General features: G+C 46.5%; 1 protein-coding gene and 1 long non-coding RNA gene across 11 annotated transcripts in view; both read right to left on the bottom strand.

The window, feature by feature from the left end:
• The window catches only part of LOC126538778 (uncharacterized), a 353,978-nt gene that overhangs the window by 162,348 nt on the left and 175,153 nt on the right, over window positions 1–16,477 (bottom strand). For 3 of the 10 annotated variants that reach the window (XR_011896016.1, XR_011896017.1, XM_072289738.1), the window contains exon 1: window positions 5,013–5,102. The exons of 2 other annotated variants lie outside the window; for them this stretch is intronic. Coding sequence is in view for 1 of the 8 variants with exons in the window: in XM_072289736.1 (XP_072145837.1) it covers window positions 5,013–5,091 (79 nt within the window). In the remaining 7 variants the exon portion in view is untranslated. 5 more of the 10 variants (XM_072289736.1, XM_072289743.1, XM_072289744.1 and 2 more) reach the window with 5 other exon arrangements.
• LOC129386803 (uncharacterized) lies at window positions 7,045–9,249 on the bottom strand. The gene is made up of 2 exons (XR_008614090.2): window positions 8,925–9,249; window positions 7,045–7,372 (listed from the first exon to the last, which is right to left on the bottom strand). It is a non-coding gene; the product is annotated as an uncharacterized lncRNA (long non-coding RNA).

Genomic DNA, 16,477 nt, shown 5'->3' with positions numbered 1-16,477 from the left:
ATTCAATGCGAGCTCATACTTCCTCGAGTCTTCCAAATTTGCAGCTTCATTTCAAGCAACACAGTGTTGTGCTCTGTCAGCACTATCATTTACAAACTGGGCTGTCTGCTGCTTTGGGCTGCTTCCACGGCAAATTTTCCACATTGTTTCTGCGCTCACAGTGAGAGAGAGAGAAATGGCAGAAAGGGGGGTGCCAAGGCACAGCTTTACTTTCACTTTTAGCCCTTTTTCTTTCACTCTCTCTTTCTCTCTCCGGATCCATATGAAGTGCCATTATGTGTGGTGCAGATGCAATGCAGCTGGCGCCTCTTGCGCCAAGCTGCGATGCTCTCCGTGGCTTTGCGAGATGCACTGCACAGAAATGGTGGCACATTCGAAGTCTAATAAGGCAACCTTTCCACCCTGTCTTAACACTGTTCGTTTAAAGGGAACTCAGCAGTGCAAATGTAAAGCACAGTCTGAAAACAGCATCCAGAAGACATAACTGATGGTTGCGTCTAACGTGCTATGATAATAACATGTTGTTATATATATATTCTTAAAGCTAAGCTTTCTTTGCATGTTCCTTCGAATTTTTTACTGCTGCTACTGCCTTACAAGCCACTTCGAGCAGTGGCTGAAAGTGTGCATGTACATGGCAGGAGCGACGTATAGAGGAAAGGGGATGCAAGAGGCTCGTTTCAACTTTTACATTGTGCCGCATTTGCACAACACCCTCTGGGTCATCACCAGATAAGCCTCTTAACAGCAGTAGTTATCCGTTAGCCCCCCCCAAAGATCATTGCAGAAACTGCAGTGGTTTTTACTCTTCTATTAACGCGCTAGTCCCGAGGGGAGGTTAGACAGAATGCAGAGGATGGGTAGAACCTACGCAGTTGGGAAACGAGCGAATAACAGCCTTGCCCCTCTTCTCTCCCAGTTTCCTTCCTCTCCCCCCTCACAGAGGGGGGAGAGGAAGGCGGGAGAGGGAAAAAGTGACAAAATAAAAGCAAAAACGACAGCCCTTGCTCGCAAACTAAAGGTACAATACTTTAAATTTCTGCTATTTCGGAAATATAAACACCACGCATATTTGCCAAGTGGACAAATGGTGCGGGGTGCATACACGCCAAGCTTCATTATGTAACCATAGGGTCTAGGCGACAAAACAGAAGCAGCAGCATGTGAAATCAGCCCTTCTGTGCTCGTGGCGGTAGCTTTGCGGCTACGATCTAGGTCGCAGGTTCAATCCCGACTGCAGCAGCTGCATTTCGACCAGAGTGAAATGCAAAAACGCTTCTGCATTTAGATATAAGTACACGTTAAAGTGACCCTGAAACAATTTTCACGATTTTGTAGAAATGTGCTGAGTTGTTAGAGTTGGCACTTGTGATAATTGGGTGACAAAAAGTGTGTACTTTATTATAAGGTTTTAAATATGTACTATCATGCTCAGTATCATCTACAACACACGACGCTTTGCCATGCGCTTTTGTGTTGTACTAGCTCATTCTGAGCGTGATTGTACTTCACTACCAATCACAGCACGCCACTCCTCTTGAGTTTTCAGCCTCCCCTGACCAAGTGACTTGAGGTGACCACATGGTGCCACTAGGGCAAGCTATCCGATGCACTGCTCAGGGCGCATTATCGATACTTTTCCCAACTTTATGGTGAACAAATGTGGTTTGTAATAGTTGAAATATAAGTTAATTTGTCTCTACGAAAAAGAAAGTACCAGAAAGAGAATGCACAAGGACAATTTATCGCTACACTTAAGCACTTCCAGCAGACAATAAATGTTGTCTGCTTGTATTACAACATGCTCCATTATGACGTGAGTTGCGCAGTCGGTGTTGGTCTCAATCTGTATTTTCGCGAGCAATACAGTTTGCCCTTGCATTGTGGGCTGCAAACGTAGCAATTGACAACATGTCAAGCTGCAATATCATGCTCCTCGGCAAGGCAAACATGTGAGCGAAGTGGCTGCACCAGCACCATCGGCACCAGCATTTGTGCATTTGCGGCCATCACGTCACACTGAAGGATTACCATATACCACAACAGTGTCTCACATGTGCGACATTTCAAGTAAACCCAAGCACAAGCAGACTGGGCCTGGGCGTTTTATTGGACGAGTGGAAGCGCAAATGTGAACGCCCTGCATGGTGCAGCCACTTGGTAGCAGAGTGCTCAACCACAGAACTAATAAAGCAGTAACTAAGTGCATTGTATTTTCCTGCCGGTGTAAATTTTTGGGAGGAACTTAGCCATGAACATGTTTTTCTATATGTCTAAAATTTTTAAGGCTTGGTTACAGCAATATTAGCTCTTCGTTTCGCTGGTTAAGCTCTGCACCACGAGGTGCTTGGACCATGTAGACCGATCAGGTCGCTCAGATACGTCTAGGCTAAAACTCCTTCATTACAGCAATAGTAGTATGGGGAGGGGCTTTAGTTTAGGACTCCACCCACCCATCAAAGCATCCAGCTCACCCGTGGTTACCGGAATATCAGACACACTTGGTGCTGCTACAGAATGCTCACAACGTACACGGCTTCGATAGCTCGCGTTTGGAACCGACTGCCAGGCGGCTGGTAGAGAGGTTGTAGAGGCTTCGCACACTGGCTCCAAGACAACCAGAAGTAGACAACATGACGTCCCATCATGAGGCAAAGCCAATGCAGGTGGAGCTTAAGCCCAATCACTCGGCAAATGAGTTTAGGAGAAAATGTATGGCTATGGAGGAGGGTAACTTGCAATTGTCTGTAGCTCTCTTAATATGAGGTGCTTCACACAAATTGTGGTACGAATGTTTACTGTACCCTATGTGTCTACAAAACTTGTTTGAACCACTAAAAAAAAATTAAACTGTGTTTTTACAAGCCAACACTGCGATCTGATTACAAGGCACACTGTAGTGGGAGAACACCTGGGGTTCTTCAACATGCACCTAAAACATGGGAGTTCTCGAATTTTGATCCCATCAAAATGTAGCCAGGATTCAATCCCATGACCTCATGTGCAGCAGCCCAACACCATAGCCACTAAGCAACCACAGCAGGTCCTGAACCGTTTCAGCGACCCTTTAAAGAACACAAAGGTGTCAAAATCCGTAGTATGCCACTATGGCATGCTTCATAATCTGATTGTAGTGTTGACACATACAGCCCCATAATTATATTTATGTTTAACACATCTGGCCATGAGAGGGAATGACAACGCTCAACCCTCTTGTAAGTCATGAACAGTGACGTACAACTCCTCAAGAAATGGGTTCCTGTAGTAACGGAGGTGTGACCAAACTTTATCAAAGGTGTGCAACGTTAGCAAGCAGGAGTGCAAGCCCTAAACCCTTGTTGGTAAGATTGCTGGCAAATTAGAGCATAAACTTGTGTGAAGAAAATGTGCAGGAACCATAGATGATGACTATCAATGTAAGCAAAGCCTAAAGGAATGAAAGCGTGAACAAACAAAAGAACAAGCAAATAAAAAAACAAGAAAGAGCAAACGAATGTTTTCCTAGCAGAGTCCGACCACCAACCATTACAGACTTCCAACTAAAAACGTAAATGATCGAAAGAGCCAAAGAAATTCACTTCAAAATATTTCGTTGCAGCCACACGTCCATGTCAGAATGAAATGCAGAGTACACCACACTGCTACACATAAAGCCCAGAGTAAGTGGCAAAGTTTCAATAATATACCACCATAAGAACAATATACGAACAGTTGCCGATCACAACTCAGACAAACACCGAGACATCTAAGCATACCTGTAGGATTGCAGAGCTATTTATGATGCTGAAACAATTTAAGCGATTGTTTCGGCCGACTGGCATTTCCTATGTACAAGACCTGATCTATACTAACACTTTCGCCACTACTCACAGACATCGCTTGTGGCGTAGCAACTGCATTGTACAGATAGACGCAGTCTTATGACAATGAGTCAGACATTGAAGACGCAACTGGCAAGCGATAGTGCACCTGACACAAAAGACGTTGAAAAGCAACAGTATTCCCACAAGGAAATTACTCACAGCTGCGGACGTTCAGTCGTAGTTTGCAACACAATTATTTCTGTATGATTTATTGTCTCGGGGCAGCTGGGCACAAATTTTCTGGGTTTTTCTACCGTTTCTTTTGTGATTGCATCAGGCACCAAGGGCCCTACAGTATTATAAGAGTTCTGGCCAAGACAATCTTATATGCGCATTTAATGCATTTTGGGAACTTCCAACAGTTAACTGGCCGGCCTTACTAGCCTAGATCTGAAAATACCTTGCCACCTGTATAGCACAACAGTGATGGGGTGTCACGCATCACTCAAACGACATTTAATTCAATCTTCCTTTACTGGAGCAGCTCAAGTATTAGAAGCATCAGAATGCCTTGAGCAAATGGATGTACGTATACACCTGATTCTAGACTGAGCCAACCAGCAGCAATCAGCACTTGCAGCTAATTTTGTCAACGGTGCAGAGATGGGCTAGATCTTGACGGGCCCAACTAACATCAGCAGAAGCTGTAACGACAGCAGTAGCACAGTAAAACAAATTAGACAAATGACGGTACAATCATCCAGGGATATGTGCCTTGAGCACTTCACCGCGTAACCGTCGCTAAGTGAAAAAATAAATAAAAATGTGCTCCTCGCGCAACAAGGAAAAATGTTCTTTTGGCTGTAAACTCTCGAATGTGTAGCGTTCGTCCGGGTAGCTCGTAATAGATGTCCTAAAAACAGCAGACAAAATTAAGGCAGACAGACTACCTGTGTAATATACCGTATTTGTGTTATTACAATGTCGACCACGGATGCAAAGTTACGCGCATGACATATTGTTACAAGGCGGGAGACGACTATTTAGAAGGCTCGGCACTAAAGCACTGGATGGAGCGAGGCCGCTACAGCAAAAACAAAGTCCTCTTCACCCGCTCCTTTTCTTCTATGTGTGTACAAGCGTGCCGCTACAACATGAACAAAGAAAGCAACGGACGTAGGTATTGAGCTGATTCGTGCACTCGTTTACCTTTGGAGGTGGCCGTAAGCGACAGCAGCAGGGAAGTTTGTACCCGCTCACCACATGCGTAAACACAGCATGACCGCATGACATCGTGTACTAGTACGGGTAGTGGATCGCACGACCTACTGATCTCCAGACCTGCACAGATCTCCCTGCTCCAGCACGCCTATTTGCCGCTAGGGATGGAACGTACGAGCAGAGTGGCGCTAGCTATAACCTGTTCGCTGTCGTCTGCTTCTGTGATCTGTTCAGCTCTCGTGTTGCCATTTCGGCAGGCACAATGAGCTTGTATTGGCGGTAAATGAATAAATTCACAAATATACAAAATAAAACAGATATTTGCGAATGTCTTACGTTTGAATAGGGAAACTAGAAGAGGAGGAGCGGCGCAAGAAATGTAAACAACGAGCGTAGGTGGCAACTGCAATGCCATAGATCGACAGCATAAATTTCCCTTTCCTAGCCTCCGTAAGAGACTAGAAAAATTGTTTTAAAAGATTCATAGGATAATCTAGCTTTTTTGCGTTGATTACAAATAGCCTAATGTCGTAGATGACAATAGGATTTACTGCTGTGAGCCGTAGCAAAAGGCAGATGATCTGGTAAAAGTATAGTAAAAGTATTCACGAGTAAGTCCTCCGGCGGCGCCCCATATGTGCAATAGGTTGATCGATTCTGTTTCAAGGAAAGGTGAGCATATCTTGTTTTTATTGCCGTTGGATGTCAAGTTCAGTAGAAAGCTTGCAAAAGCGATTGAAGTGCTTTATGATATACGTGCTGTTCTGCAGGCCTTAAATCGTGTCACGGAACTCTTTTCAAACTGTAAAGCTAGCTTTTCTGCGTAGTACGGCGGTAGCATAATGGTACGCAGTGAAGCTGTGCGCGTTATTCACTTTTTGAACTCACGATGCATTCACGGACAACTTTTAAGAGTTAAAATGAGTGGTAATCGTTCTGTCGTCGAACATATACGGTGATTTCAAATTTCTGAAGAGCGCAGAAACAAGTTTTACAACGTATACAATGAAACTGTTGTGTACTTTACGAACTCTATAAGCAATGTGATTTATGATAATCTGCTCGAAAAAGGCAATAGGAGAGGGAGCAGCGGACTACACGCCTCGACATTTTTTAGGTTCGGGCAATCAACTTTTGGTGCCAAGTGACCGATCAAAGCCTTGTAACATCAGTGTCCCTGTGTTAGCAAAAATCATCAGCTAGACAAGCAGTTAGTCACAACGCAACGGCCGCCGTAGTAATTCCAACGCTGCACCAGTCAACCGTAGAGTAGCAGACGAACAGGTTATAAAAGCGACACCAACGGCGAATAGTTGAACGAGAGTGGGCGCAAGTAGCTCCCAATCTGTGCAGGTCTGAAGCACGTCTGGAGCACGACCTACTGGTCTGGAGTTCCAGTGGGTCGTGCCATAGAGTTTCGTACAGAAACTGTATTGGTCTCCTCGATTTGGCTGCACTTTCTCCACTAGTTCAGGGGGTGCAGCACTCTAGCACTCGATTTGCCAGTGCAGTTAGCGCCACCTGCACTTCGGCACTCGATTTGACGTCGTGCTGCACGAGTTCATGTACACTTTGGCACTAGACCCTCCGCAAGTTCTTTTCTCGTGCACGTAGTGCAAGAGACGAGAAAACCATGGCCAGGCGGCGCTACTGCGCCTCCTGACAGCGCCCCCAATGTGGAAACGCGATGCAGCGCGGTCGTGCCGTGGCGCGGTCTCCGCTTTGTTTACACCGGTTCGCCCGCGCGTTTCTTCGCTGCTCGTTCTCACGGCGCTCAGTTTTCGACGGCAGCAGATCGCCTGCTTGCGCAACAGCGACGCAGAGATTGCAATGCGGTTTCAAGAAGGCTGCCGACGCGGACAGATTCTTTCGTGGCGGCAACCTCACGAAAGGGGAGCGTCTGCTTCCGCACGTGTACGGCGTTCAACAAATCGTGGACGGTGATGTGACAGTGAAAGCCAAGTGCGTGTCACAGGTGTCCAAGATCGTATACGATGTCGATTTAGAGGTATACACCAAGTTCAGAAGTTTAGCCACTTTATTTCTATATGATGCAGGCACAAAGCGGTCATGCATACTTGCAGAGATGTGGAGGGACGGTGACGATTGCCGTTAGTTTCCTCGGTAGCTGAGTGCGCGCACACGGCTGCTCTCATTTTGTGCTTCCCCCTTTTGCTGCTAAATTTCTTGGCTGGAGCATTAGTAAATTACACGTTTGTGTTCGTTCTGATTTGCGCGGAGCTGTCAGCGAACAACGGCAAGCGTTATCGATGTCTTTGCTTCGCAAAGCCTGCTTGTTTTTGTAAATACGCATGCTTTTGGATGGCTCCCAGGGAGTGTCATCAGCACTGCGAGCACAGAAAGAACACATGTATTAGGCACAAGTGAGCATGGAACGTTACTAACGAGAAAGACCATCTTCCCACCTTCAACAACGTGGCCTAGCCTATAGCTCATTATACACTCTCAGGCTTAGGTTCAGGCAAATCACAAATTAAGCTGTTTTTGGCAAACTGTACATGCCTTTAATACATGGTGATTCGGAGATGCTAGTGCCTGTAACTTGTGATGCCTATTTCTTGCCCCAATAACGTCACTGTGTGGCACGAAGAGAACTGCATTATAAAGCTAACGCAGTAATGTGGGAAGTTGGGCGAGTTGGTGATTAATCATCATACCGTGTTGGTGAAGCAGCGCACTGACCAGTACAAATAGGAGAGACACAAGCACAGCGAGTGTGTTGTATTCATGTGTGTGTCTGCCTTGTCCTGGTCAGTACGCTGCTTCACCAGAACACTAAAGCAGTTTCCTTCCCAGGATACACGAAATCCTAGAACACAACAGCCAAAACACACATCTGCTCAAAATTAACAATTTAAATACTACATAGGCGCAAATTGCTTTGAATCATGCTGCAATAAATATTTAGTGTATATCACGCCTTATTCAATGCAGATGTTGGAGTCATTGCAACTCATCGCATTAATCAGCAAGGTGCGTTTTTATTGCTAATGAGGATCGGCTCGTACAGACTGCTCCGCGAAATGAACCCAGACCACGTTAACAGGCCTTAGGACCAACAGCACGAGCGCAAGCATTAGAGATACATGCCTCACCAAAGCAAATCTAGTGCCTCGTCGGGCGAACAGCTAAAGTAAGCTTGCACCGATGGCCGGCTACTACAGGAAACGAAGGTTTTTGGCAGGAAGAATGAATCAGCAAGAATGTGCAAGGTGGTAATTGCCTTAAAGCAAGCTTGGATATTGTGAACTTAGAAAGCATGGCCAAACAACAAACATAACGCGCACGTCTCGATCGGCTGCTTTCCGATCTGCCGCTTACCGACGCACGCGACGACCGCGGCTTGCATTAAATGCTGTCTGCTATCAGACAAAACTAGCGCGCGTCCCCTTTCGTTACCTGCACAACTAGTAAATTAAGTTGCAGCGTTTGGAAAATGGAAATAATTCTCTAAAGCTCGTCCATGCCGATTGCGAGTGAAGGCACAGTAGAATCAAATAAATTCGGGTGTTTTAACTGCCAAAACCATGAAAAACCACTAAATCATTATGAGGCACGCTGTAATGGTTAGTCTCAGGAATACTTATTACCTCCGGGGGTTCTTTAACGTGCACAAAAATCAAAGCACGCGGTAACAAGGACGTTCTTGCACTTCGCCCCTATCGAAATGCGGCCGCTGTGGCCGGGAATCGAGCTCGCGTCGTCAAGCTCAGCGTCGCAACACGCATGCATTTACCGCTAACAAGCAGCGGATGTCAACACAATTCAACAACGCGGCATGACTAAACAAACGGTTGGGCGCTAAAAACAGGCATATCACTATTCCGTTTCATCGAGCAGCCGCGATATTGCACGCGAATACGAAAGTATGGTGCTTACTTGACTCGGCGCACTGCAATTATCCATGCTTGTCGTCTGACCTTCTGGTACCACTTCCCCGGAAATCTGTAGAATTTCACGGGCGGCGTTCGACCTTTCGTGTTTTCGAGGCTGTTATGGCAATCAACAATACAGCAGTATTGCGTGCCACCTTTCCTTACTGATGAGGTCGCACTCGCCATCGCAAAAACAACGCGCCCGAGCCAGCACGAGCGCTCCCGCCGAACAGATCACGGGCGCGCGCTCGCGCAGCGACGACCCTCGAAACTTCCATCGGTCCGCTAGGGGAGCATTCGGCGCTGGTGCCGCGCGGGCAAACTTTAGGTTGCCTCGTGTTATTAGTAACGCAGCACGGACGCCAGTTTTCTTCAAGATGTGTACGCAGCATCTTGTTAAGGGCGCTTTCCGGTTTCAGCTGCTGCTAAATGCACTGAAGGTCGGGATTTTCCCACAGGTTACAGTCGTTCGTATTAATTTTCACGAGCTTACCGCTACCTCGACGTTAAGTTTACGCGAAACCACATCGGTCTATCGTTTGAAACGTTGTGCCACATATGATTTAGAAAGGTGTGGAAACCGTGCTTGGCCATGCTTTCTGAATAATGATGCCGAAGTTGAACTAATTTCGAGGTACGTACTAATATATATAAGTTCTTTCCACAGGACCAAAAAGACCACTAGCGCACACGTTTACGCTCGCGGCACACACCAACAAAAGAAAAGCCACAGCCCCCCAGTCGCAGCAGACGAAGGCCTGTACGCTTACAAGTTACGAAGGCGCCAAATAATATAACGGCCGAAGGAAGGAGACACGAGACAACCACGTAGGCGCACTAACAACTGAGCATTTTATTTCTTGACACAGGAATAAATACCTGCTGTCAAGGTTTCTGCACTTTTGCCCTCGATTTGACCACTGCACCAAAAGTAGTGGCGGATCAGGAAGCCCGAGGTGGTTGGATGGCCTGTACCACCTCGGGCTTCCTGTGGTGATAAACTTTATTGAAAGGGGGAAGGGTAAAGAGGGACGTGGCTGAGGATTAGGGCTCAAGTAAGGCCATGGGCCTGCTTGGCCTTTTCCGCCCAGTCCACCAGTTGAAGTTGTCGGTCGACGTCCCCGGAACTGAGCCAGGCTGTCCAGTCAGTCTCGCTGCTGACGGGGGGATGAGAGAACGGGAGCGAGGTGCATTCCCACATTAATGTGTTAGTGTTCCTGTTTCTGAACAGAGCCTACATTTGTCGCTTTCCCTGCCCCCTAGCTGTGATTTTGTTAATGTATTTTGGGTGTGGGTATGTATTTGTCTGAAGTCGCCGAAACGCGACCGCTTGCGTTTTGTCGAGTTGCTTGGCCGGTGGTGGCAGCGCGCGACGCCTCAAGCGATACCGATGAGCTATTTCATAATAAGTACCGCAGGGTTCCTCGTGTCTCTCCTCCTCATTCACGCCGTCCGCATCCGCGGACGAGGCTCGGCGCGCGAAATCTCGAGCCAAACTGTGAGCCGACGCGTTGCCGGGCACAGCCGCGTGAGCGGGGGTCCACACGAGGGTTTTCAAGCCGCTTAAGGGGCGTCGTGTGAGGACATGGTACGCCTGTTTGCAAATTCTACCACGGACGAAATTGTTGATGGCCTGCTTGCTGTCGCTGATGACGGCATTCGCTTCCGCATGCACGGCCATGGCAATCGCGGTTTCCTCGGCTTCCACCACTCGGCCAGCCGTGATTGTTGTATGTTTTATCAGTCCTCCGTTGTGATCCGCTACCACCGCGGTCATGATCCGCCACTACTTCGCTTCCATCTCTACGACCCTCTACCTTTCTCCCTCCTGCCCTCTCTCTCTTTTAATCCCATCTCCTCCACGACGCTCCTCCACCCTGCTGGCGCTGAGCCGTGCTCCCGCATGGGTTGCAGAAAATAGTGCTGTGCTAGCCTTTCCTCCTTCGACACAAGAACCACCTTCCACGTTTCCAATGTGCAAGCGTACCGAGTGCCGTTTGATAGACCTCAGACTCTGCCCAGGCGGCGCCGCGGATGGATGGATGGATGGATGTTATGAGCGTCCCCTTTGGAACGGGGCGGTGGCTTGCGCCACCAAGCTCTTGCTACTATGCTGCCTAATATCTTACCTAGGTTAACCAATGAAGAAAAAAAAACACTATGAACTACCACGTCCAAATTTTCTGATCCCCTATTGCGAACTGTGCTTTTGTACGTCTCCGTCTTTTGTCGTTTCCCTACTTTTCTTCCACCAATCCTCCAATCGCCTCTTACTGATGTCTATTGCGGACCTGTTTGCTTTACCACTGCTCCCGCTGAACCCAAGGGCTTCAAGGAGGCCAGTGGTGCCTAAATCGACCGCTGGGTACACGTCTTCACATTCTAATAAAATATGCTCCGTCGTTTCCCTAGCTTTACCGCAGCAAGCACATGCTTCTTCTTCCTTCTTATATCTCGCTTTATAGGTGCGTGTTCTAAGGCATCCCGATCTCGCTTCGAAAAGTAATGAGCTTCCCTTTGAGTTATCATAAATGGTTTCTTTCCTAATTTCGTTTTTTCCTCTTAAGTAGTTACTCATGGCAGGTTTCTTTTCCATTGCCGCCACCCATGAGATTAATTCAGCCTCTCTGACTTTCCGCTTGACCTTCTTTGTTGCTGTGTTGCCCACTCCACAGGCCGCATACTTGCTGGTAAGCTTCCTAGTTCTTTTCCGCCACTGTGAATCAATGTTTTGGCTGTACACATACCTGAACACTCTCCCAGCCCATTTACTTTCCTCCATATTCCTCAGCCGTTCTTCATACTCAATTTTACTGCGAGCTTCCCTCACTTCAAAACTAGTCCAGCCCATATCCCCTTGCACAGCTTCATTTGTAGTCTTCCCGTGAGCGCCCAATGCGAGGCGACCCACTGACCTTTGGTTCCCGTCGAGTCCTGATTGTACCCCTGATTTAAAGCAAACAACCGCATTTCCAAAAGTAAGTCCTGGAACCATTACCCCTTTCCACATACCTCAGAGGACCTCGTACCTATTGTATCCCCATAGCGCTCTGTGCTTCATTATGGCTGCATTTCTCTTCCCCTTGACTGCTATGGTTTTTTCCTGTGTTTCCATATATTCGTTGCCTTCGTTTATCCATATACCAAGGTATTTATATTCTATTACCCGAGGTATTTCTTGGCCCTGTATCTCCACTGTCTGATCACTGTTTTCATTGAATACAATAACACCTGATTTTCTAACACTAAATTTCAAACCTAAATTGTTGCCTTCCTGTCCACAGATATTAGCCAGACGTTGCAAATCACTTTGCTTGTTTGCGAGCAACACAATGTCGTCCGCATAAAATAAACCTGGGAGTTGCTGCTCTATTACTGTACCTGCCTGTTTGTATGAGAGATTAAACCCGATATTACTTCCTTCTAGCGCCCTCTCCATCCTCACCATGTACATCATAAACAGCAGCGGGGATAAAGGGCACCCCTGCGTCAGTCCCTTGTTGATATGAACTTTCTCCGCGCTCCTCATCCCTTCCCATTCCATGCAAACAGTATTTTCTAGGTAAATCTCTCTCAAAAGTTGTAGACAATCGTTACCTAAGCCTTCCCCTTCCAGAATATACCACAAAATGTTGCGGTCTACGTTGTCGTAGGCTCCTGTAATGTCCAAAAAGGCCACATACAACGGTCTGCTTTCTACTTTTGATATTTCAATACACTGAGTAAGAACAAACAAGTTATCATCCAAACGCCTACCTATTCTAAAGCCATTCTGAAGCTCTCCCAAAATGCCATTATTTTCTGCCCATGCTTGAAGCTTTAATTTGATTGCCTGCATTGCTAGCCTGTATATTACCTATGTAATGGTCAACGGTCTATACGAGTGAATTCTGTCTTTCTCCCCCTTACCTTTATAAATTAAATTCATTCTACTTTGTCGCCAACTGTCTGGTATTCTTCTGTCTTTAATATACTTTTCCACTGCTTTCGCCAGAGCTTCCTTACTTTTTGGTCCCAGTTCATTTATCAGCCCAACGGGAACCTCGTCTAGCCCTGTGGCGGTGCGCTTAGGAATTTTCTCTTCCGCTTTCTTCCAGTTTAAATTTGTAAGCACCAGTTCCTTTTCCACTTGGGTCTCTTTCATGCTCTTTTTTTCTTCAAATACAACCTCGTCCTTGCCTTGGAAAGATTCGGCTGTTACTTTTTGGATGTAATTTATTGCTGCCTCTCCTTCCAGTCTGTTTTCATCTTCGTCTAGGATATGTTGTTGTATTGTTGTTGACTTCCTGCCTAATCATTTTATGTGATTCCAAAATATTCTAGGTGCGGCCTTCTTTTTCTCACGTATTTCTGACAACCAACGTTCACTTTCACCTTTTAATTTTGCTTGCACCAGTATTTGAACCATAGACTTTTTCGCCCGGTATATTTCCCATTTATTGGTTACTTCATCCTGTGGCAACTGCGCCTTCTTTGCCTGTCTGTGCTCTCGAGATGCTTTCTGTCGTTCGGCGATCGCTTCTCGTATCTCCTTGTTCCACCAGCTTTTCGGTTTCTTTTTTCCTTTCCAACGAACATGTTGTTTCTCTTTCCGTATTTCTGTTGTTACTACACTTAGAAGCTCACCATATTCCCACCCCTTACTTGGCCACTTGCCAAGTTCTTCCTCAACTCTAGTGACTATATTTGCTATTTGTTCAGCGTTCAAATCTGGACTGGCCATTCTGCTTTCCTTGCTCTCTTTTCCAACTACATATCCCATTTTCAAAATGATGCGTTTATGGTCACTCCCTATGCTGTTAAACCCTTCCTCATCGATGACCATTTCTCTCAACTTATCATGAATTCCTTCTGTCATCAGACAGTAATCAATGGTCGATTGCCGGTTTCCCACTTCCCACGTGATCTGTCCTTCACACTTAGGCCCTGTATTCACGATCACGAGGTTATGTTGCTCGCAAAGGTCTAGCATTGACTTCCCGTTATTGTCGGTATAGCCATCTAAATCCTGTATGTGGGCATTCATGTGACCTAATAGGACAATCTCAGCACCATTCCCGAAACCCTTAATATCAGCGCTTATGCATTCCACTAACTCTTTATTCTTCTCTGTGCAATTTTTTCCGGTCCACAAATACGTAACTCCCAGCCAAGTTTCTTTCCCACTCATTGTACCTGATAACCAAAGATGCTCTTGACATTGTGAATTTACTCTTTTCCATTTGGCTCCCTGATGGATGAGCATTCCGACTCCCCCTCCCTTTCTTTCCGACTTAGTTCTGTTGCACCCTTCCCATACATAATTCTCAATAACTGGCGGCTCTTCTGAGTCTCTAAGGTGCGTTTCTGTAACCGCATACACCCCTATTTGTTCTCTATGTAACTGCTCCTCAATCTCTGCCCACTTTTCCTTTCTTCTGCCGCCCTGCATGTTTATGTAGCCTATTGCATGGCGAGCTCTTGCTCTTGCTTTCCTCCTTTTTCTGTTATCGACGGCGATGCTCTTCTGATGTTCCCCTAGAGGACCTTCTTTATTACTACCTACTCTGACCTCCTGAGCGCCCGCGGGCCCCCTAAAAAAGCAACAGCGTGACCCCCAAGTCGCCAGCCCACTTCTCGTGCTAGCCTGTAATTGAAGTGGATCCCATCTCGTTTAAAACCACCACAACTTCTCACTTCCCTGTTTACTTCGACAACCTCGAAGCCTTTCTTTCGGCTCATTTTCCATATTGCCTCATTGGCAGCCATTACGGCTCTTTGTACGTGACTGTCACGCACAGGCACCTCCGGCACCGTGCACACCACGATCTGCACCTGAGGGGATAGCTCGCGTAAGTCGTCCACCCCCTTCGCCAAGCGCTGGGCTAGTCCTGGCCCTTTCCTGTTCAGGACGTCATTTAGCCCACCTGCTACTACGACAAGGTTGCGCACGTGGGCATTTTCCGTGAGCTTTTCTTTTGCTCGCTTCATGACAGAACTCAGTGTCCGCCCTGGAAATGTCCCTACCGCCACTCTTTTGTCGCCTTTCACCCTCTCCACAATTGCTTTTGAGCACTCAGCCATGTTGCACCCAGCGGAAAAAGCCGTCACCAGCGCCCCGATCGGAGCCTTGGCGCGAACTGAGTAATCAGCTTTCCGCAAATGAAGGTGCATAGGCCACAATGGACCCCTCTCTTTCGTTTGTGTTGAGGCACGGTTTCCTAAAGATCAAGGACCTGGAAAGCTTCTTCCGCCCATCCACGCTTCGGAAAGGAAGCTCAGCAGAGCGAAGAACGTGTACAATACAAAATAAAGCCTCAAGTGTTATTTCGCCGTGCTGCAACTCGCAAGTACAGAGAGCATCAGGTTTGTCTGTATGCATATCAGCAAAAAAATCTAAGCATTTCAAATTGGTTCATATTGAATATGTCCTGAACACAAGACTTAAGTATCTCCTATATTTTTATGTATTTTATCGTAATGTTTTGTCTCGCAATTATTTACAGAGTATCCTTTCAATAACTTTTTCCAGGGCAGCAAACAGCGTGAGATCATAACGAAAGAAGCTTCCTATACAGTGCCTACGCGCTGCATCTTTCTTTCTCGCAGGAGCTACAGCATCGCTCATACCTGAATTTGAACTTTTCGCAGACGCTTCGAGCAACAAGCGCGCACAAATCAATGTAAATACACGCGACATTTTTTTTCTTTACACACGTGCGTTACTTCGCAATTAACTCCTCCAGTGCTCCCACAGCAACTTCATTGCTCACATTTGAAAAACGCAGTCGAGCACATTGCGAAGCGTGCTTGTATCGGCGCAGGACATACAAAATACCGCTAGTAGAAATGAGCTCGCGATACAACGATGCTCTATAGAACAGGATTTTGAATTCATAAACGAACCAAAATGTTTGGTTAAGCTGACCTGCCAAATCTCCGTTCCATGTGTTGAGTCAAGCGGAGACGGACGTCTGTTAAAAGGTGGAGATATCGATGGCACATAAGCAGGATGGTTTGCAACGTTGTTTTTTCTGTTACCAACGAAGTGGCGGCTGCAAATTCTTGAGTTTTCGCTTGGTTACCGTGGTCCTCCGTCAGGGCTACGCTACACAATTACAGAACAACATTGTCGCACTTTCTCATGCGAGCCGATGTGTTGTGGGGAATGCAATTGAGTTAGTTAGTTAGTTAGTTTGGGTTTAGTGGCACAAAGGCAACTAAGGCCATGCTGCGCCAGTCACAAGACAAAATAAAGAGAACCGTTAGGGCAGGTAAACCTGCATTACATTATAGTTGGTGTAAATAACCAGTTTTTTCTAAAAACTCGAAGAGGTTAGGAAATGGCACTAGGGGGTCATCTGCTAGTAATAGGGTAGGGTGTAATGGGATGTGCAATTTATACAGGCTGTGTAAAAACCTCCGTCTCAGTGTATCGATGTGTGGACATGTTATTAAGATGTGCATGACTGTAAGAGCTTCATTACATTTTTCGCAAGTTGGCGGGTTTTCTTTTCGGAGAAGGAAATTGTGCGTCAGATGTGTGTGTCCAATTCGAAGTCGACACAAGATCACCTC

Source organism: Dermacentor andersoni, chromosome 8 (assembly GCF_023375885.2).
Source record: "Dermacentor andersoni chromosome 8, qqDerAnde1_hic_scaffold, whole genome shotgun sequence".
NCBI lineage: Eukaryota > Metazoa > Arthropoda > Arachnida > Ixodida > Ixodidae > Dermacentor > Dermacentor andersoni.
The sequence above is the reverse complement of the archived record's forward strand: the minus strand, read 5'-3'. Positions and strand labels throughout refer to the sequence as shown.